The 21,568-nt window shown below is 38.6% G+C and overlaps 1 protein-coding gene across 2 annotated transcripts in view; it reads left to right on the top strand.

Moving 5' to 3' along the window:
- The window catches only part of LOC111149223 (USO1 vesicle transport factor), a 91,322-nt gene extending 70,299 nt beyond the window's left edge, over positions 1–21,023 (top strand). For both annotated transcript variants that reach the window (XM_022506171.1, XM_022506172.1), the window contains 11 exons: positions 5,488–5,598; positions 5,916–6,034; positions 6,191–6,372; positions 7,373–7,494; positions 10,116–10,254; positions 11,445–11,608; positions 12,494–12,583; positions 14,991–15,089; positions 17,325–17,432; positions 19,033–19,248; positions 19,984–21,023. In XM_022506171.1, coding sequence (XP_022361879.1) covers positions 5,488–5,598; positions 5,916–6,034; positions 6,191–6,372; positions 7,373–7,494; positions 10,116–10,254; positions 11,445–11,608; positions 12,494–12,583; positions 14,991–15,089; positions 17,325–17,432; positions 19,033–19,248; positions 19,984–20,073 — 1,440 coding nt within the window. In that variant the 3' untranslated portion in view covers positions 20,074–21,023. The remainder of the gene's footprint in view (positions 1–5,487; positions 5,599–5,915; positions 6,035–6,190; positions 6,373–7,372; positions 7,495–10,115; positions 10,255–11,444; positions 11,609–12,493; positions 12,584–14,990; positions 15,090–17,324; positions 17,433–19,032; positions 19,249–19,983) is intronic.
- The last annotated feature ends 545 nt before the right edge of the window (positions 21,024–21,568 follow it).

Genomic DNA, 21,568 nt, shown 5'->3' with positions numbered 1-21,568 from the left:
CCTTAAGTATTCAATCAGATCGTTTTTGATGGGTGAATATACCTCTAACCACCACCCAGAATAAGCTGTAGAACTTTTTCATAATCTCAGAAAGTTCCATCATGCCCCTTTCCCATTAATTTTATATTCCCAGAGGCCACTGCTAGAAAGTGAATCTAATCATAATACTCTAGAAACTCATTGTAATACTTGAAGGGTAGAAGTTTAAAATGTTAGCTTTTTTATTTTTATAAGTAATGTAAAATACTGAATTTGAAATCCACAGACCAGGAATAAGAGGGATTTTTATTTAGAAAATAAAAAGGAAAACATAATAGTCTATGTTAAAGGTAAGATGACTCAGCTTCATTTATTTTGTTTGTGGTTCTCTTTCATCCTGTAAAATCTGTGATTTCTAGTAACTAAACCCACAGGATGTGCTGAAATGATAATTTCAGCATCCATTTGTTTTTCCAACTCGTGGTTCATATACTCTTGGGGGCTGAGAAGAGATACGTACTTTTTCTTGACTTGAACCTATAAACAATCATACAGACAAATGAAAACATAAACAAAATGAATAGTTCCATGAAATTATTCTGCAAAGTGGAATGTGGATTTTGTTTTGTTTTGTTTTATTTTTTGCTATTCTTGGGTATTTATCTTGTAAAGAATCCATCAGAAGATCAGAATGCAGTGACATAGAATGTTTAAATAGCCTTTAAGGTCTAATATCTAACTTTTTTTTTTTGGAGGCTAAAGTAGCTTGATCAGGATTTTGTTGGATCTTTAGGACAGTGTGTAATTGTACACTGGACAAATACTATAGCATTTTTGTTTTAATAGTTTATTTTCTTTTCATTTTGGAAAATTAAAAAAAAAATAAAAACTAGAAGGTAAGAATTCTACTACCCAAAAGTAACTGTTGGTTAATTTTTTTTTTTTAAAGTAGGCTCCACACCCAACATGGAGCTTAAACTCATGACCCTGAAATCAAGAGCCACACGCTCTACGCACTGAGCCAGCCAGGCCCTCCCAGTCTTTTTTTTTCTATACTGTTTATTTACATAGGAGTGATCGTACAAGAGATTCCATTTTATATTCTGAATCTTTTCTTACAAATATTTTCTTTGTTATTAAACACTAAATAAACATCACCTTATATGACTACATAATATTTCACCAGATATACCATTGGTCAGCTAACCATCTCTTTATTTTCAGACATTTAATTATCTTCCATTTTCTTTATTATAAATCACGGTTTGATGAACATCAGAATAATATAGTCTGCACAAAAAAGCATTCTTACACAGTCCTCACTGTCTATTTCCAATATGCATAACTTTATGTGAATGTAGCAAAGCAAGGACCACCTGTATTTCATTGAGTTTTAAAAAAAAATTATGCCAGCAATTTTTATTGTTTTTTCATTTTCCCAGTTCAGACTTTATTCTGCCGTCTATTTTAAATTTGGGGCATTAGTCCTACTTTTAATAGGTAGAGAGCAAAGAATTGCATAACTAGAGGGGATGATTCGCAGTTTATAGCACCCGTAGAACACTTATTTGTGTACCATGTGCTATTCTAAGTTCTTGCAGTAACTCATTTAATCTGCTTCCCAGCTCAATGAGGTGGGTATTCACTGTCTAACCTGTTGAAGGATGATGGTAAGGTTTCGTGCTGTTGAGTTTTAGAACCAGGATACAAATCCTGATATTCAGAGCCTATCCTTTTAACTTCTGTGTTTGAGATTATCTAATCCAAAGGCCTCTGTTAGCTAAATGAAGAAATTGGGGTACATATAGCATATTGAACTTGTACAAGGTAGGGCAGTGGAGGGTTTGGTTCTTCTAATTTCCAGCCACAAGTTTTCACTGATACCATACTGCCACTCTTAGAATTAAATTTAGTCTTTAAAAATACATGTACATACTTTAAAATACATATATATGTATATACATGATTTAGAAATCAAAATGATTAAAAAAAGTATACAATAAGAAGTGTTGGCCCCTCCCACCCCGGTCCTGGTTCCCTGCCTCCTATTATTTATTTCTTCTGTTGCCTTCAGGTGCTTTATGTGCAGAGCCACTGTTTGTTTTTTTTCCTCCTACCTAATACCATTTTAAACCACCAGCAAAATCAAATAAGACTGCGGCGGGTTGGATTATGTAATTCCCCATAATCTCACCAACAGTATGTTATCAGACTTGTATTTTCGCCAATCTGTTGAGAGGTGAAAAAATGTTATCTTAGTGAGTTTTAATGTGCATTTCTCTTTCCAAAACGTTGAATAGTTTTCTATGTGTTTATACACCATTTAAAGTTTTTCTGTGAACTCTCATTTCTTTACAGTTCATATCATCTGCTCATTTTTCTGTTGGGTTGCTAAATCATTTCTAATTTTATAGAAACTCATTTTATATTAAGGAATTCACCCCTTATCTGTGATAAGTTACAAATATGTTTTTCCTGATAGGTCATTTGGTTTTTGACCTTGGTGTTTTATTTTGGATTTTTTTTTTTTGTATCAGACTTTTATCACTTTTCTGCATTTTATATCATACTTAGGCCTTCCCCACTTCATGATTTGAACAAACTTGCCTACATTTTCATCTCCTATTTTCTGGTTTCATTTTTTGTGTTTATTTAAATCTTTGTTCCATTTTTCTTGATGAACTATGTGAGTTATGGATCCTCTGACCTTTTTTTATTTTTATTTTTATTTTTATTTATTTATTTGACAGAGATCACAAGTAAGTAGAGAAGCAGGCAGAGAGAGAGAGAGGAGGAAGCAGGCTCCCTGCCGAGCAGAGAGCCCAATGCAGGACTCAATCCCGGGACCCTGAGATCATGACCTGAGCTGAAGGCAGAGGCTTAACCCAGGAGCCAGCCAGGCGCCTCCTCTGACTTTTTTTACTTTTATTTATTTTTAAAGATTTTATTTATTTATTTGACAGAGATCACAAGTAGGCAGAGAGGCAGGCAGAGAGAGAGAGGAGGAAGCAGGCTCCCTGCTGAGCGGAGAGCCAGATGCAGTGCTGGATCCTAGGACCCTGAGATCATGACCTGAGCCAAAGGCAGAGGCTTTAACCCACTGAGCCACCCAGGCGTCCCCCTCTGACCTTTTTTAGATAGCTAGCTCATTGTAACATTTTGTAAGTCCTCCTGTATCCCACTAATGATTATATGCTATCTTTCTCATATACTGAATTCTCATTTGTAAAATCATTTCTGGACTTCTATTCTGTCCCTTGATTCCTGTCCGTTTATGACCTAGTTATCACCTCATTGCCCTTTCTCTTTTCTTTTCTTTTTTTTTTTTTTTTTTACTAATTTAGTTATTCTTGCTCTTTATTTTTCCATATGAACTTGAAAACCAGGTTGTTTAGTTCGGTGGGGAGAAGAAAAACCTTTTGATATTTTATTTGGATTACCTAGATTTTACAGATCAATGTACCATTACTATCTCCATGATTTTGAGTTTTTCATCAAAATGATGAAATCACTGGTGTCTTTCTGCTGATTTAGGTCTGCTTTTGTTCTCTTTAGGAGTGTTTTTTAAATTTTCCTCGTTTAGGTTTTTTTTTAAGTTTTATTTATTTATTTGAGAGAGAGAGAATCTCCTTGCTGAACCTAGAACCCAAATGGGGTTGGTGAACAGGGCTCAATCCCAGGACCCTGAGATCATGACCTGAGCTGAAATCTAGTCTTCCACTTAACCTTAATCGACTGTGCCACCCAGGTGCCCCAGCCTCATTTAGGTGTTAGACAGTTTGGGTTAGGCTCATTTCCTGAATACTTTATCTTCTTTTGATGCCATAGCTTAAGTGGGGTGTTGCGTTCTATCTTGATTCTAACTAGTTTTGTTTAACTTTGCTTTCTCATTCTTCAGTTAGACCCCAAAGGGTATACTTCTAGAAGATAGTTACATTTCTGTTTATTCAGACACCAGCCCGTGATTTGATAGAACGCCCTGTATATACAGTGTAGGTGTTGTTGGTACTTGCAGATGGTATTCCAAGTCATAATAAATTTTTTATATATAACAAGGGGAAATCAATGAAGTATTTTATTTATTTACTTGAGTAACTAGTTGAAAGTTCTCTGTGGCACATAGTCAATTGGGAATAACTATATTTTTTAACTTTCAAATCTACTTGGGTAACATGAAGATATACCATAGGCATAGTAATGACATGGAGGCAAGGAAAAAGTAAGAATAATGCATCATGTAGAAGCTAATGCTTATTTGGCAGATCATTTTGAAGAAGTCTAGTCTGAATTTCTTTAATTAAATCTGAAATACACTTGAAAATAGATTATAGAAAGGCCAAGATACTGACCTCAAGGTTCATGAAATGGGAACGGTCTTGAGTAATTTTTCAAAGCACAGTGATGGTTACTTTAAATTCATTCTTTGGCTTTGAATAATTGTATTTTGGATGTTTTCTGCAGTTACCTCAAAGTAATCCATTACTGTGCTAAATTCCATTTATTTCTTTCAAACAACTTTTGTACTCTTTTTTTTTTTTTTTTTAAGATTTTATTTATTTATTTGACAGAGAGAGATCACAAGCAGGCAGAGAGGCAGGCAGAGAGAGAGGAGGAATCAGGCTCCTTGCTGAGCAGAGAGCCCGATGCGGGGCTCGATCCCAGGACTCTGAGATCATGACCTGAGCCGAAGGCAGAGGCTTAACCCACTGAGCCGCCCAGGCGCCCCCAACTTTTGTACTCTTAAACAAAAAATAGGTTATGTAATATAATATGGGCAGTGGCTGTATGAGCTAAGAGACTATCCCCAGAGGAGATATAAATGTGTTCATTAAAATGTAAGAAAGTATCATTTTGATGGACGCGCTGGTTTTCAGTATTGTTTGGTTGGCAGTAGTATAGCTAGTGGTTTGGGGCAGTTAGCGAATTTCAATAAATCTTTTTCTTTGTTATGTTTGTGATTCTCATTGTCTGGCATGTTGCCACTGAGTTTGCAACATGGTTTATTTATTATCTTGTTAGGGAATATATTCTCTGATGGAATTTGACTAAATAATTCAGGAGATTATTTCCTTTTATTTTTCCTGATACTTTTTGAAGGAGGTAGAATTTGTCCTTTTATCAGAAACTTGTTTTTAAAATTTTGATTGAAACATCTGGGCAACTTTATGTTACTATAAAGTGTTTTCGGATTGATAATTTTTTTAAGCAGCCACATCGTGCATCTGCCTTAGCAGACCAGGTTTTTCCACTAGCAGTATTTTTGATAATTTGGTATATGTTTATGAACAGAAATCAATTCCAGTTTCTGCTCTCTATTCATTTTGGGAAGTACAGCCCGGAGAGGACACAAGAATGCAGTCTCTTGTTCAGTTTTTACGTGTGGATTCCTAACATATCTTTTGTAAGGCATTAAAAAATTTTTAATGCAAATGGAGAGGGATCTTAGGGTAACGTTAAGTTTGAAAAAAGATAAAATGAGATTTCTGCCAACTTATCTATTTGCTGCAGGGAAGCAAAATACAGACAAGAGTTGGATTATTGATGCTGCTCTGTACCTGGCTGAGCAACTGTCCCATTGCAGTCACGCATTTCCTTCACAATTCGGCCAATGTTCCATTTGTATCCTTTATGTTTTAGTAAGATGCATGTAAGTATTTATTCTTATTTCTTCCTCTAAGCGAGAGGGAGTTCTGCGTTCTAAATATTTGAATTTATAATATTTAAAAAGCTGTGTTGCATCTTTTTAAACTGTTAAGGTGGAGATGATGCTCGCTTAAGCTGTGTGTGTGTGTGGTGCCTTTGTTTGTTTCATGCTTGCTTGGACTATATATAGAAGCTTTGTAGAAACCCTTACATGAAATACATGTCAGATTCAGACTATGAAGGAAAATACTCTAGATGTTATGAGCCATTAGTCTCCTTAACAAAAATTTCAGCTTACAGGACAAATTGCAGAAAATCTTGGCGAGGAAGAGCAGTTGGTCCAAGGCTTATGTGCCCTTTTGTTGGGTATTTCAATTTACTTCAATGATAACTCACTTGAGAGCTACATGAAGTAAGTAAGGGGAAAATGCTAGGGGGAAAAAATGACCTGCTAATTTCATCCAACTGATAATGATAAATTTTTTCTGCCAAAGTATAATGTAGACCCAAGTTTTAGGTTTTCTTATGACTTTTTTTTTAAAGCATTTCAATATGCTTATTTCTGTAGAGAGAAATTAAAACAACTAATAGAGAAGAGGATTGGCAAAGAAAACTTCATAGAGAAACTAGGATTTATCAGCAAACATGAGTTGTATTCCAGAGCATCTCAGAAACCACAGCCAAACTTCCCCAGTCCAGAATACATGATATTTGATCATGAGTTCACGAAGCTGGTAAAAGAACTTGAAGGTAAGACAGAGTTTATATTGATTTTCATTTAAAAGTACCTATGATCTCCGTCTGTCAAATAAATAAATATATAAAATCTTATTTTTTAAAAAGTACCTATGATTATTTTGTATGTGTATATTTTGGACACATGTAGATTATATAGTAAGCCAAAAGTGGGTTGTTATTTTTTTTAGTAGCTCTTGGCTTATAGTTCATTGAAAGATTTTTGGCATTCAAGAAGATTGGGAAGACTATATCTTCTCTGTCATACAGTTAGGCCATATGTTTTGCTGATTAAATCTTAAAATAGGATTAAATTTTTTTTTTTTTAAGATTTTGTTGATTTTAAAGAGAGAGAACCCACACATGTATGCATGCACACTTGTGAGTCGGGGGAGGGACAGAGGAGCGGGAGAGAATCTTTTTTTTTTTTTAGATTTTATTTATTTATTTGTCAGAGAGCGAGAGAGGGCACAAGTAGTGGGAGTGGCAGGCAGAGAGAGAAGCAGGCTCCCTGCTAAGCTCGGGAACCACCACCCCCCGCCCCCGCCCCCGCCCCATGCGGGACTGGATCCCAGGACTTCGGGATCATGACCTGAGCTGAAAGCAGATGCTTAACAGACTGAGCCACTCAGGCATCCCAGCAGGAGAGAATCTTAAGCAGACTCTGCACTGAGTACAGAGCCCAATATGAGGGCTCGATCTCACAATGCTGAGACCATGACCTGAATTGAAATCAAGGGTTGGTCGTTTAACCAGCTGAGCCACCCAGGTGCCCCAGATTTTAAATTTTAAAATACGATTCTTTTTTTTGGTTTTATTTATTTATCTGACAGAGAGAGAGAGATCACAAGTAGGCAGAGAGGCAGGCAGAAAGAGAGGAGGAAGCAGGCTCCCCGCTGAGCAGAGAGCCCAATGCGGGGCTCTATCCCAGGACCCTGAGATCATGACCTGAGCTTTAACCCACTGAGCCACCCAGGTGCCCCTAAAATACATTTTAATAAGCTTTCTTTTATAGGTGTGATAACTAAGGCTATTTATAAGTCCAGTGAAGAGGATAAAAAAGAAGAAGAGGTGAAGAAAACATTAGAACAACATGACAGTATTGTGACTCACTACAAAAATATGATTCGAGAGCAAGTATGTACTGATAAATTGTAAACACTGTCTGATGTACTGACACTTTTCTACTTTGGGGCAGAATTTTTCCTGGCATTTCATATGCAAGAAGTTACAGAAATTAGAGCACATTTTCCTAAATAATTCAAAGCTCTCTGAGTATTCAACAAGCAGAGCTTAATATTGTGCTAAGCATTGTGCAGGATGTGGTGGATAAAGTCATGAATGAGACATGTTCCCCTATCACAGTCCCGGGGAGAGAAAACTATAAATAGGGTATTGTGACACACGTAACATGAAGTCTAGTGATACAGATCCTGGAGGGTCTGTTACAGCAGAGAGGCAGCTGATTTAGCTAAGAGCAGGAGCTGGAGAAAACAACGTGAGTGCCCAGCGGATGGCTAGGAACAAACTGGGCAGAAGGAAAGATCAGGAAGAGAAGGAGCAGGACATGTTCCCAGCACGCACACAGAACACTTGGTGGCTGCGCCAAGCAGAAATTTGAGAAGCAAGGCCCAGGAGAGAGCCGTCCAGAAGGAGGTGGTCGCGAGGGGCTGGGGGAGGGAACTTGGGCACTGATGGGAATAGTGGCTACGGTGTTTCGCTTATTGTGTTCTAGGTGCTCACAAAACAAATTCAGACACTTTCGTTTAATTTCCACAGCATCCCTACAAAGTAGTTAATATTTCCATCCAAGAATAAATGAGGAATCTGAGACTGAGAGAATTTGAATTTGTCCAGGATCACCCAGTGGTCGGTGGGACAGGATTCAAAAACGTGTGTTACTGGGACTCTCAAACTCATCACAGTGAGCTGTAGAGAGCGCAGACCTATGAAATGTGGAAAGCAAAGTGGCCTTAAGTGGCAGGACTGGGTGATGATTGGATGTGGGTGTGAGGGGCATAAAGGGTCAGATGCCGACCTGAGATCTCCGTCTTGCAGGACTGAATAGGTGATGCTAAGAACAGCGGAGGGTCTATTAGCGTGCAGAATGATGATGAAAGTGAAACTACCCTCTCAAAGTCATTAACTGACATTTTCTCGGCAGGCTACCAGAGAACCTGCACACTTGAGTTGTGTGAGCACCTTAGATTTCCCGTTACATTTCGGCAAAGTGTGTTTCTTGTTTTTTGCTTTCATTTAATTCTTCGTCGTGGCATATACCTTGATTGGAATCCTAAAAAGGGCTGCAGTATTATCTGGAAAATGAGATTACTGTTGTTATTTAAATGCTATTAAAGTGAAAACAATACACTGGTGGCTGTCCATGGGGAGGGGGCTGCACCCCTCCCCCCCCACTTCACTCCCCCCCACCCCCCCCCCCCACCCCCCCCCTGCTGCTGACTATGCACAGCTTGAGGCAAGTGTGGCAAGTAAGAGCTTGGGTAGAGCTCTCTCAACGGGAGCTGCCTGTGTTCTTCCCCGCAATCTGTATTGTTGAGATTGGAATTCTAAGAATAAAAATATAGTGGTATATTTAGCATTTAGTCTGAGCTTTTCAGTTTGTAAGCAGATCAGTAAATTAGGATCATCTTTGAACGATTCAGACTTAAATCATTAAACTACTCATGGTTATTAGGATTTTTCATCTATATTTTAGTACAAATATGGAGTCATTTCCAGATGGTAAAATGTAATATCTTTAGAGCAATGGAAAAGAAATACTTGGAATGCGATGTTACAGCCTACACATGGGGCTGATAAATACGGTTAATTTAGAAGAAGAAAAGAGTGATTTGACACAATTACCATAATGACTCTGCCTCAGAAATGTTAATTTTAAATAGTCTCACCATTTAAAATGCCATTTGACAATTAGGCAACAAGCATTGAGAACTATAAAATATTTATATAAACTGAATGACGTCTGAGAATCCATCCTAAGGAAATTCTTCAGAATTCAGGAAAACAAAAATATGACTATGATATTTATTGTAATCATATTTATTATTTAGAAAACAAGGAAACCAACCTCCGTGTTGCTTTTGAATGTAAATTATATTGCATCTACTGATGTTGAGAAAGCATTAAAAGTTATGATTGCGAAAAACTAGCAATATGAGAAGGAACTTAAAACTGAATAGTAAGTAAAGGCTATAAAATGACATGGATTGAGTATGACAAGTTGAAAATACTTGAATTGAGAAAAAATTAGCAGATAATAAATATATCAAATTCAACTAGTTATATTAGGGTGATGAGAGTTGGAGGTTCTTTTCTTGGCCTTCTAAATGTTCTGTTCTAGAATTATCTTTGATGTTGAAAGTAGTATAGATGCATGTAGATATTTATATACTAAGTTTCTTCAATTGTTTCATATAAATTTCTTAAACGGTTTGATGGACCATAAAATGGAGTTTTTAAAATTGACTGTCCCCCACCCCAGTAATTGCAGTGAGATTGTAGGCCATGCCATGGTGCTTATTAACGGGGCCTTCTTGGCGATTGTACAGTTCTGCTGCATGTTAATTGACCTTGGTGCATACATTAAAGTATTATTACTTAATTATTGAGTGATTCTGGAAGTGTTGAGTACTTTAAAAATACCATGACCCAAAATAATCTCTGATTTTTAATTTGCTCATTCTCCTAATGCTAATCAGTACAAAATTTAAAACACTGAATTATGTTTTGTTTCCCAGGATCTGCAACTTGAGGAATTAAAGCAGCAGATTTCTACGTTAAAATGTCAAAATGAACAGCTCCAGACGGCAGTCACACAGCAAGTATCTCAGATTCAGCAACACAAAGATCAGTACAATCTTCTTAAAGTACAGCTAGGTAGGTATAGCTAGCCATAATTATTATAGTGTCCCCAAAAGCTGGACTAAATCAAACAGAGTATTCTTGTGGACTAGTTTTTCTCTAACCTTAATCACCGTAACAAATTTGTAAATCAGAGTTTGAAGTCCAAGTTCTTTGCTACCTGTTTCAGTGTCTGATCCATTGATTCTCAGCCTTGAGTGCAGTTAGATAGAATATCCTGAGACCCATTTTTTGTTTAGTTTAGTTTTGTTTTTAATGCCGCCCGTACAGAGACCCCACTCAAGGTTCTGATTTAATTAGTTGGTGTTGGAGCCAAACAATAATTATTACAAGCTTCCCGGGTGATTCTGATGTGTATAGCCAGTTGAGAATGACTTTTTTAACCTTTCTATCTCCTCCTCTGCAAAATGGAACTGATAAGAGCATCTGTGTCGTCTGAGAATTAAATGAAATAATGATATATTAAATTCTAGTTCATTTCCTGGCACATGGTAAGAGTCAAATGCTTGTAAATAGTATCATCCTGTAGTGCTTATGATTGGAATCCTAGCCATTTAGAAATAGTTTTATTTATATGAAGGTGACTAAAATTTTCAGAAAAAACTACCTCTTTCACTTCCTTATTTATAACAATTTGTCAGTGATTTTAGTATGTACAGAAAGCGGTTCCTTTGTGAAGATTTTAAGAGGGATTTTGTTTTCTCTCATATTAATTGACTGAATTGGAATTGAAACTACTCTAATTTTTTTAAAGATTTATTTATTTATTTTAGAGAGGTGGCAAGGGGCAGAGGGGGAGGGAGAGACAGAATCCCAAGCAGACTCTGCACTGAGCACAGAGGCCAACATGGGGCTCAGTTCATGACCCTGAGATCATGACCTGAGCCGAAACCAAGAATTGGATGCTTAATTGACAGAGCCATCCAGATGCCTGGAAACTACTGCAATTGTTAATTATAGATCACCAAACCATGCAGTTTAGTCTTAGTAAGACTATGCTTTTTTCTTCCCAGAAACCTGAAAATATCATCACTTCCCATTTCTATCAATACACTGTTTTGCAAAAATGAAGTGTGTCTACAAAAGTGCTGTCAAAGTAGCGGAATTAAGGAAATTTTATATTTTTATATTTAAATCTTCTCATTCAGGAAATGAAAAACGTAAGTTTTATGCTGGTTTTTCAAATTTTGTTCCTGTCTTCATAGGAAAAGATAATCAGCATCAAGGTTCCTACAGTGATGGAACTCAGGTGAATGGCATTCAGCCAGAAGAAGTTGGTAGGTTACGAGAAGAGATAGAAGAATTAAAAAATAATCAGGAACTTTTACAAAGCCAGCTGGCTGAAAAGGACTCTCTGATTGAGAATTTGGTGAGTAAATGGTAAAAAAGTTTAAGAAGTCAAGAGTAATTCTCATGGGGCACCTGGGTGGCTCAGCAGATTAAGGCCTATGCCTTTGGCTCAGGTCATGATCCCGGGGTCCTGGGATCGAGCCCCGAATTGGGCTTTGCTCAGTGGGGAGCCTGCTTCTCCCTCCCTCTCCTCTCTGCCTGCCTCTCTGCCTACTTGTGATAAATAAATAAAATCTTTAAAAACAAAAAAAGAAGAAGAATTCTCATTATCTTGCTTGTTGATTTTCCTGGATCCCTGAAGCCAAGGGGTCGTAGTAAGGTTTTAGAATATGAGCTTTTGGGGGTACCTGGCTGGCTCAGTCGGTAAAGCATGTGACTTTTGATCTAGGGGTCATGAGTTTGAGCCCCACGTTCAGCACAGTTTACTTAAAGAAAAAATTAGAATATGAGCTTTGGTGTCAGACTGTCTTAAGCGTCAGCACTTCCTGACTAATTGAATTTAAGCAGCTTAGTTAACCTCTTTAAACTTGTTTCCTGATCTGTAAATTGGTAGTGGTCGTATCTGTTTTGTTACTGTGAGAATTAAATGACTACTCTGTAGAAAGCTCTTTTAATACATGGAAATCGCTCAGTAAATACCTGTGTTGATGCTCTTTCTCCATATGGCCTCAGATAAGTGTTTAGATTTAATAAATTACTTGGTATAAGTATAAATTTATTAGCTATGGAAAAGTTGTAGACATTGTGTGCTAGGTTGAAATTTTATCTTGGATATAAAAATTAAAATGATGTGAAATTTTTGGTAAACCTCTATAAGGCATAGCTTATATGTGTACAGTTTTCTATTGTTTCCTGTCTCTTTAGACTGAATTGATTTCATACTTTATTTCTATGCTATTTGTAGAAATCTTCGCAAGCATCTCCTGGCACAAATGAACAGTCTTCAGCAACAGTTTCTGCTAGAGATTCTGAACAAATTGCAGAATTAAAACAGGTAATTTTCCAGCTTGATCCAAGTTCTATTTCCTGTTGTTTTAATTATAATAGAGTAATAGCCATGTAGTTTCATTAATTGAGAACTGCTTTGTTAGTGTAAGCAAAACTTGATAGTGAAGATAGTTATTTGGAAGTCCAGAAGCTTTTTTAATTATATGGTAATGGTATTTTGCTTTTTATTAACTGGTTTTATTTTTTAATTGTGTTCTTTTTAACAGATTTGAGCATCTCACCTGGGTTATTTTTAGATTATCAGTGAGCTAACAGTTAAGGAAAATTTAAGTATATTTATAAGTTGCAAATATGAAGATATAAAATCTTATGCCGAATTTTCATATACTATTGACCATGATAATTGCATGGTTAAAGGTATTGAGTGTTGAAACCATTCTGTCCAGAAGAATGTTGGTTTTTGGAACTGGAAAAGGGAACAAATTTGTGTTTATCTCAATTAGATGACTACCTAAAAAAGCAAAACAGACTTTTTCTGCTGTAGTAATTTATAATATCTAGAAAAGCAAATTAAACTTTTTCCTACTTGGTTATTTGTAATATTTATAATTTCCTGTGAAACTAGGTAGTGCCAATTTAACTTTATCCAATGAGAATATTAAATGTGTTTTTTGAGAAAAGAACCAGAAAAGAAAGAAAAGAACCACTTACATATAGAATTAAGTATTGGGAAGAAAAGTGTAGAAAAGTATCAGACTGCTTATTCGTATATTATCCCTAAATAAGTTGTGTTTTTTCCTTATAAAATTTTTTTCTTTCCTCCTTTCCTTTTTCTTCTGTCCTACCCTCCTTTCTTATAAAAAGGAATATATGTTTCTTCTGTTTCTTTTAAAAAAACAAAAAAAAAGTAATACTGAAGGAGGAAGTGAACAACCCCACAAACCTAGGACTTGACTGGCTTCTCTGCTAGGCACGTGATCCTACCCCACTGACATCGCTGATCTGAGAGAGGGATAACTGTACACAGAGAAACTGGGTCACATTTTGATAATGTCCATGAACCCCAAAGTAGATTCTACAATTGGTCTTTTTAAAAAAGATAATTTGTCGTTAAGGATTTTTAAGTTAAAAGTTTGTGTGAGGAAAATTCACATGCCATTTTGGTTTTCTGAAGCCTGCCTACACGAGAACTGTATTAAAATTAAAGGGAATTAAGTGTTTGATAAATGAGCTTAGTTTATAAGTCCCAAGTAAAAATTTTACTCTGTGTTTCCCAGTGAAACTTTAGTTAGATATTTCTTTCTTTTTTTTTTTTTAAGTTAGATATCTCTAAAGAGCATTGCCTTTGGATTTTTACTTTCTGTAATTTATTTTTTATCAGTTTTATATTGTTAAAAAGATGTTTTAAATGACAGTTTTGTTATATAGCAAAATCCTGTATAAAAAGAGAACTAAAATTGTCCGTAGCCTGGATGTCTATGTAACTCATTTAGATATAAAACATCAAAGGAAAGCCTCATATGTATGTGATAGAAAGTTTTAAGAGAACAAAAGAGTTTTTTACATGACCGTACCCACCGCTTACCCAGTGTCTGCAGACATGGTCAAGTAGTATGAGGGAGATGCCCCTGGTAGAACCACAGTTATAATTGGTTTTTACCCCTGGGCGGTTTTGGTGGGGGGAGGGCAAGAACGTTGGGAATTTCAACATTAATGATATATAAACTTTCAGTTAATTCCCTCCTTTTCACTACAGCACTAACTACTTTGATCTATGTTAGGAGGCCCATGGTCTAAATATGTCCTGTCTTTCCCTTTCCAAATACTAAATGTCTAGTCTTTGGCCAGAGAAGAGGACCATGCATGAGATTGAAACAGGGATCCAGTGGTCTTCCTAAGCAGACTTCAACCAGCCCTGCTGTTTTTGACCCCATTTTTACCCACACTTGCAGAGATACCTGGTGGGACCAGATTCCAAGCCCTTTGGTAGGCAGGCACTGCACGTCAGGTAGCAAGTCCACACATCACTTTAGGTTTTTAGCTTTCTCAGGTGTGCTGCGGTCCATTACCACTGACATTTGCTTTCTGAAATTCCCCAGTTTTATTTGTTCGTTTCTCTTATTCTCTTTGTCCTTGTGCATTTCTCTCCCCTCCCTGCCCCCACGCTCCCTTCCTTCCTCTTTACCTTCTTCCCCCACCTTACGGTTTTTTTACACGGGATCTCAGGAAGAAGCAGAGGTGAAAATATGTATAAGGAACTTGCTTAATTCTGTATCTTGAACGCAAAGTTCAAGGACAGTTTTTTTAGAATTAGATTTTAAAACTTGGAAGTTGTGATTTTAGAGAGAGGGACCAAGAAAGGAAATAATTTTAAATTTCTTCCTGTAAATACACATTGCCTTGCTGAAATTAATGATGTTTCATGTTACAACGCAATTATTTTTGTCTCCTAGGAGCTGGCAACATTAAAGTCTCAGTTAAACTCACAATCTGTGGAGATCACCAGACTGCAGACAGAAAAGCAGGAGCTGTTAAGGAAAACCGAAATATTTGTATGTTAATTATTACTTTCTTATTCCTGCAAGATAGTAAACACAAGGTTAAGGCTTCTTTCTCAGACACTCTGTAAAAGGAGTGAATGTAACAGAAGTGAATGTGTTGGAGAGCACCTTCCCTTTAGGTGACTCACTGGCCACAGTTCTGGTCACCCAGGCTTCTGGGCCAGGCTGGCAGGCACATGAGAGTCAGACTCAGCAGATCAGTGTAATCAATGATTTAATGGTTCATTGTGCTGGTATCTTGTATTTTATCCCATCTCTGTCCCCTTCAGTCCGTCAGTCCAAGCTGACAGGTTTTCTGCTGGTCTAGAATTTTCAAAAACCTTCTTAGTGACCCATGCCATTCCCAGGGATCCAAGTCACCAGATAAGATCCGGATCATCCTTTCTCTATTCCAGCCTCTGCCGAGGTGGTTGACTGGGTCCCTGAGCCACACGAGTAACTTCTTTATGGAGGTGGTCCGGCCACATCCTCGGTATTTCAGCAGAACACGCTTTGTTGTTTATTGCGATAGGGATAGGCTGAGAATTTTCTAAATCTTCATGTTCTGATTCCCTTTCGCTTAACGTTCCTTCTTCAAGTTATTTCTCTCCTGTTACAGTTTCCAGTAGGCTTCAAGGAGAAACCACGCCACACCTCTAACACTTTGTTTAGAAATCACCACACTGAGGGCGCCTGGGTGGCTCAGTGGGTTGGGCCTCTGCCTTCCGCTCGGGTCATGATCTTGGGGTCCTGGGATCGAGTTCCGCATTGGGCTCTCTGCTTGTTGGGGAGCCTGCTTCCTCCTCTCTCTCTCTGCCTGCCTCTCTGCCTACTTGTGATCTCTCTCTGTCAAATAAATAAATAAAATCTTTAAGAAAAAAAAAAAAGAAATCACCTCACCGAAATATCCAAGTTTATCGCTTTTAAGCTCTACTTCCTACAAAACACTAAAACACAATTCAGCCTGTTTCTTTGCCACCTGATAACCAGGATCTCCATCCTCTACTTTCCAGTAACGTGTTCTTCATTTCCATTTGGGGCCTCACCAAAACCTCCTTTCCCTCCATATTTCTACCAACATTCTATTCATGATGATGTTCTCCTTTTTTTTTTTTCTTTTTCTTTTGAGATTTTATTTATTTATTTGACAGACAGAGAGGCAGGCAGAGAGAGGCGGGGGATGGGGGAAAGGAGGCTCCCTGCTGAGCAGAGAGCCCGATGCGGGGCTCCATCCCAGGACCCTGAGACCATGACCCGAGCCAAAGGCAGAGGCTTTAACCCACTGGGCCACCCAGATGCCCCATGGTGATGTTTTCTCCAAGACCATAGAAGCTTTCTCTCTAATTTCCCTTTTTTTCTGAGCATTCACCAGAATTGCCTTTATCATCCGTGTTTCTACTGACGGTCTCTTCAAGGCAGTTTAGGCTTCATCTGACATGTACCTCAGAGCTCTTCCGGCCACTACCAATTCTGACATCCTGTCCACATTTTTAGGTATTTGTTACGTCAACACCCTCTTTCCCAGTTCTTTGTAGAAAAAAGGCAGGGAAGATTGGAAAACCATGATTTAAGAATATTTCCTGGAGCACTTAAGAAAATCTTTGCATTGTGGGGTGTTTGGGTGGTGCAGTTGGTTAAGTGTCTGACTCTTGGTTTTGGCTCAGGTCGTGATCTCAGGGTCATGAGATCGAGTCCCACATCATCGGGCTCCGTGCTCTGCTCAATCTACTTGAGTTTCTCTCCTTCTTCCTCTGTTCCTCCCCTCCATGCTTGCTCTCTCTTTCCCTCTTTCTCGCAAATAAATAAAATCTTTAAAAAAAAAAAAAGTAAGAAAAGAATCTTTATATTTCACCAGCTAATGCATTCAGCTCAGTTTCCCCACCTGCTTCTCTGAGATGACAGTGTGGACTTCACTTGCAGGAGTATTGTGAGGAGAGGGCTCTGAGAAATATTCTCTGCTTAGTAAATGCTGTTATAGCTGTGGTCTGACCTTGAGGCTGCTTGACCCAGCCTTCCTCGTGCTCCGCTGAGATCTGATGCTGCGACACCCCTGCCTCAGCCTCAGCCTCCCGCTCCACCATAGGCACCGCTCGTCCTTGCTAGCGTATGTGTCAGTACATAAGGAATTCTGCTTCCTGTTACTGGAAATACAGTTTCAAAGTAGCGAGAAAATTAAGTCACCTTTGGGATTTCACACTGATTGTGCTTTAAAGAAACTTTTTTTTTCCCTCCAATTTCTACCTTCAGGCAAAATCAGCTCCTGCACCAGGAGAAAGTGAAGCTGGAACAGCTGCAAAGACCACCGACGTGGAAGGCAGACTGTCGGCGCTGTTACAGGAGACGAAGGAGTTAAAGGTTGCGCTGTGGTGAAACTTTGATTTATTGCATATCCTATAAAATGAACTCAGGAAATTTGATCTTATTTGATGTCTCAGATCTTTAGCTTTATGAGGCAAATTTGTAGGGTGGAATTTTATCTCACAATGTGTGCATTACTATTTGGATGAGTGAAGATAGCATGAGTGAAGGTTTTTAAATGCCGTTTCAGATAACGATACCACATACATGAAGTAAGAGTGGGTACGAATGTACTTTGAAAGTAGAAATCATTGAAAGTTAAGTTGTTTGTTTAAGATTTTATTTATTTATGAGACAGAGATCACAAGTAGGCAGAGAGGCAGGCAGAGAGAGAGGGGGAAGCAGGCTCCCTGCTGAGCACAGAGCCCGATGCGGGGCTCGATCCCAGGACCCTGAGATCATGACCTGAGCTGAAGGCAGAGACTTTAACCCACTGAGCCACCCAGGTGCCCCGAAAGTTAAGTTTTCTTGTCAATCTTTAATCACAGTAAGAAATAAAGAGTACAGGGGCACCTGAGGGGTGCAGTTGGTTAAGCCTCCGACTCTTGGTTTCTCCTCAGGTCATGAATTCAGGGTCGTGAGATTCAGCCCTGCATCGGGCTCCACGCTCAGCGCAGAGTCTGCTGGAGATCCTCTCCCTCTCCCTCTGCCCTTCCTGTTCATGCTCTCTCTCTCTCTCAAATAAAGAAATAAATCTAAAAAAATTTAAAAAAAGAAGTAAAGAGTATAGCTTTGGCTAAAACACAGGCCACACTTAGGCTTTCCATTAGGCTGAGGACACAGGCATGAAAGAACCTGCCAGCCTGTGTGACAGAGAAATAGAATAAGTGACATGAAGAGAAGAGTGAGGTGAAAGTAATAAAACTAAGAGGCATGAATACAATCTGTGTGATGATGTCTTTTGGAGCGTAGTCAGATTATTTTATCTTTATGCCGTGGATTTTATTTGCAGCTGTTTTTCTTTCCCATTTGATCGTATGCATGAAGTTGGGTTAAAAATGTTTTTATCCTGAGTTCTAATTCTGATGCCCATCAGGCTTCGCCTGTAAAATGTTTTGTGTCTTTATTTTGTTCCTCTGGTTATCTGAAATGGTATTATCTCTTAGGTTTTTTTGAAAAATAGCTACTTAAAACTATTTTTTGGATGTTAAACTCTGTTTTTCACAATAACCATCTTTGATATACAGCCTAACATAAATTCTCATGTTACTGGATGAGTGTGTGTGTATGTGTGTGTTCTATCCCCAAAACCTCCACGCCCCCCAAAATCCTCAGATTGTCACAGAAAGAATGAACCTAAAAATAAAAGAGAGAGAAAGAGGGGCGCCTGAGTGGCTCAGTGGGTTAAAGCCTCTGTCTTCGGCTTGGGTCATGATTCCAGGGTCCTGGGATCGAGCCCCACATGGGGCTCTCTGCTCAGCAGGGAGCCTGTTTCCTCCTCTTTCTCTGCCTGCCTCTCTGCCTACTTGTGATCTCTGTCTGTCAAATAAATAAATAAATCGTAAAAAGACAGAGAAAGAATGAACCTGTTTGTTAGAAACCCTGTGAGAGTGAATACTAATCTTAGATGGGTTGATCTTCCCCTTTCTTTTCCCAGAGTGAAATTAAAGCTCTGTCTGAGGAACGGAGCGCCATCAAAGAGCAGCTGGACGCCTCTAACAGCACCATTGCCATTTTACAAAATGAGAAAAACAAGCTCGAGATGGACGTTACAGATTCCAAAAAAGAACAGGACGATCTGTTGGTGCTGTTGGCTGATCAGGACCAGAAAATATTTTCGTTAAAGAATAAACTCAAGGAACTTGGTCATCCGGTAAGACCGAAATGTTCCCAGAAATGATCGAGGGTATATTTTCAAGAATTGTACTGTAGCGTGGCAGTGTTGTGCCTCCATATCCGTGTCACGGGTGTAACTATGTCGGTCCATGAATGCAGGATCGTCTGCTCTTCTCCTGTGGTGTTCAGTGAGTCGACTTAGGATACCCAGGCACCATTTCCAGCATCTGTTAACTGTTCTCTTTTGGGCTTTGAGCCTACAGGTGAACTGATTGGCTCCTGTGGTCACAAGACTCTCATCATCCACATGTGCCATTCTCTTTTGTCATGTTTGATCCACATTTGTGTGTAGAGAGGTATGGCCATCTGTCAGCAAGTCAACCTGTCCATCTCGTCTCATGATGGCAGAGGGGGGCGCCTGGGTGGCTCAGTTGGTTATGTCAGCCTTTGGCTTGGGTCATGATCTCCCAGGTCCTGGGATCAAGCCCTGAGTCGGGCTCTCTGCTAAAGCAAGGAGTCTGCTTCTCCCTCTCACTCACCCTCTGTGTTCTCCCTCTCTCTCTCTCTCTCTCTCTCTCTCTCAAATAAATAAATAAATAAAATCTTTAAAAACAATGGCAGAGAGCCTTGAGCAGTAAATCAAGGAAATCAGATGGCTTGTAATCGACAATTACTGGAAGGAATAAAGAATTTATCAGAGACTGTGTGTCAGTATGTGTTGAATGCGAAGTGATCAGATGTTATTAATAGTAAGTGTGCATATTCCCTTTAGGTAGAAGAAGAGGATGAACTTGAATCCGGAGACCAGGATGATGAGGAAGATGAAGATGAAGACGATGGCAAGGACCAGGGGCCGATCTAGCCTTCAGACCTCTAGGAGTGATAGAGATTGTATTGTAACTTTGAAAGACGGAGTCTTAAGACAGTGCTTTGGTTTACCTCCACAGAAAATAAAGATTTAGAAACCCAAGTTGAAAACATTCACTAGTAAGACTATTGATGTACTTTTGTTAAATGATGCCACCCATGTTGGAAACCCTAAAACTGACATCTTGCGGAACACGCATCCTTTATTGAAATTCATCTGAATTGTCCCAAAAGATAATTTGCAAAGAACTTCAGACACTAAAAACGCACCATTTTGGAGCATGTGGTGGCAGTGCTGTTTGTCTTAGTTTACTGGTTGTTTACATAAGTTCTGTATTTGTCTATTAATTTCACTTTTCAGAATATGTGACTTTAAATACTAACACATTTGATTTAACATGTATTGGAATCACTGTTTCTAAATTCAGTATTGGGCTTCTTAGCTAATGATTTCCCTTTAAAGAAGTGGATTTACTCAAAGGCAAGAGAGCACAGACCAGGGTGTATCATCAGCCCCCCAGCCGGTGTGACTCCTAAGACGGGCAGGCTAGAACAGGGTAGAACGAGTGCCTTGACACCTGAGCTGGCTGCGTTGTGTATGTCAGGGAAGAAGTGGAAGGATACTGGCGCACAGAGATGAGGAGGGTGTTTCCAGAAACTTTGGCAACAGCGTATTGGCATGTGGTTGGCTTTGGTTTTATTTTAAGCTAACCTTTAAAACATTACAAATGAACAGCTCATACAATTCAGGTTTAGTTTTGTTATTTGATTATCATGAAACATATCATGGACCTAGTTTTAAAAAGACCCGAACTATGATTTATATAATTTATTGGCATTTTTGCTGAATAGGCTTAAGTCAGATAATAGATTTTTAAAAAGCAAATGAAGCAATGTGTCAAAATTTAATGTTTCATAATAAAAATAGATACTATATTCACTTAATCCCTGGTCATGGTTCCCTTTTTTAGATTTTGAGGAAAGTATTTTATTCTTACTAAAAGCTGAGGCAAGTGGAAATGGTAAGAGGAATTCTCTTCCTGAAAGTACATAATGATAACTGACTGCTAAAAGCGGTCTTATCGTTCAAAACTCATTAGGATCCCATCAGACTGGAGGGTCTAATTTGGAACAGAAACAGAAGAGGTTGGAGAAGGGCTCCGGTGTTTCTAAATTGAGACTTGGAGTTCTCAGCATTGATTTCCATTTAAAGAAGGAGGTTTATTGGGGCGCCTGGGTGGCTCAGTGGGTTAAAGCCTCTGCCTTCGGCTCAGGTCATGATCCCAGGGTCCTGGGTTTGAGCCCCACATCGGGCTCTCTGCTCAGCAGGGAGCCTGCTTCCTCCTTTCTCTCTCTCTGCCTGCCTCTCTGCCTACTTGTGATCTCCGTCTGTCAAATAAATAAATAAAATCTTTAAAAAAAATAAAATAAAAGTAAAGAAGGAGGTTTACTTAAACGCAAGACAGCAAGAGTTGGAGGATAATGTATAG

This window comes from Enhydra lutris, unplaced genomic scaffold, assembly GCF_002288905.1.
Source record: "Enhydra lutris kenyoni isolate GAN:26980312 unplaced genomic scaffold, ASM228890v2 scaffoldscaffold21, whole genome shotgun sequence".
Taxonomy (NCBI): domain Eukaryota; kingdom Metazoa; phylum Chordata; class Mammalia; order Carnivora; family Mustelidae; genus Enhydra; species Enhydra lutris.
Note: the sequence above shows the minus strand (reverse complement) of the source record. Positions and strands in the feature narration are given on the sequence as shown.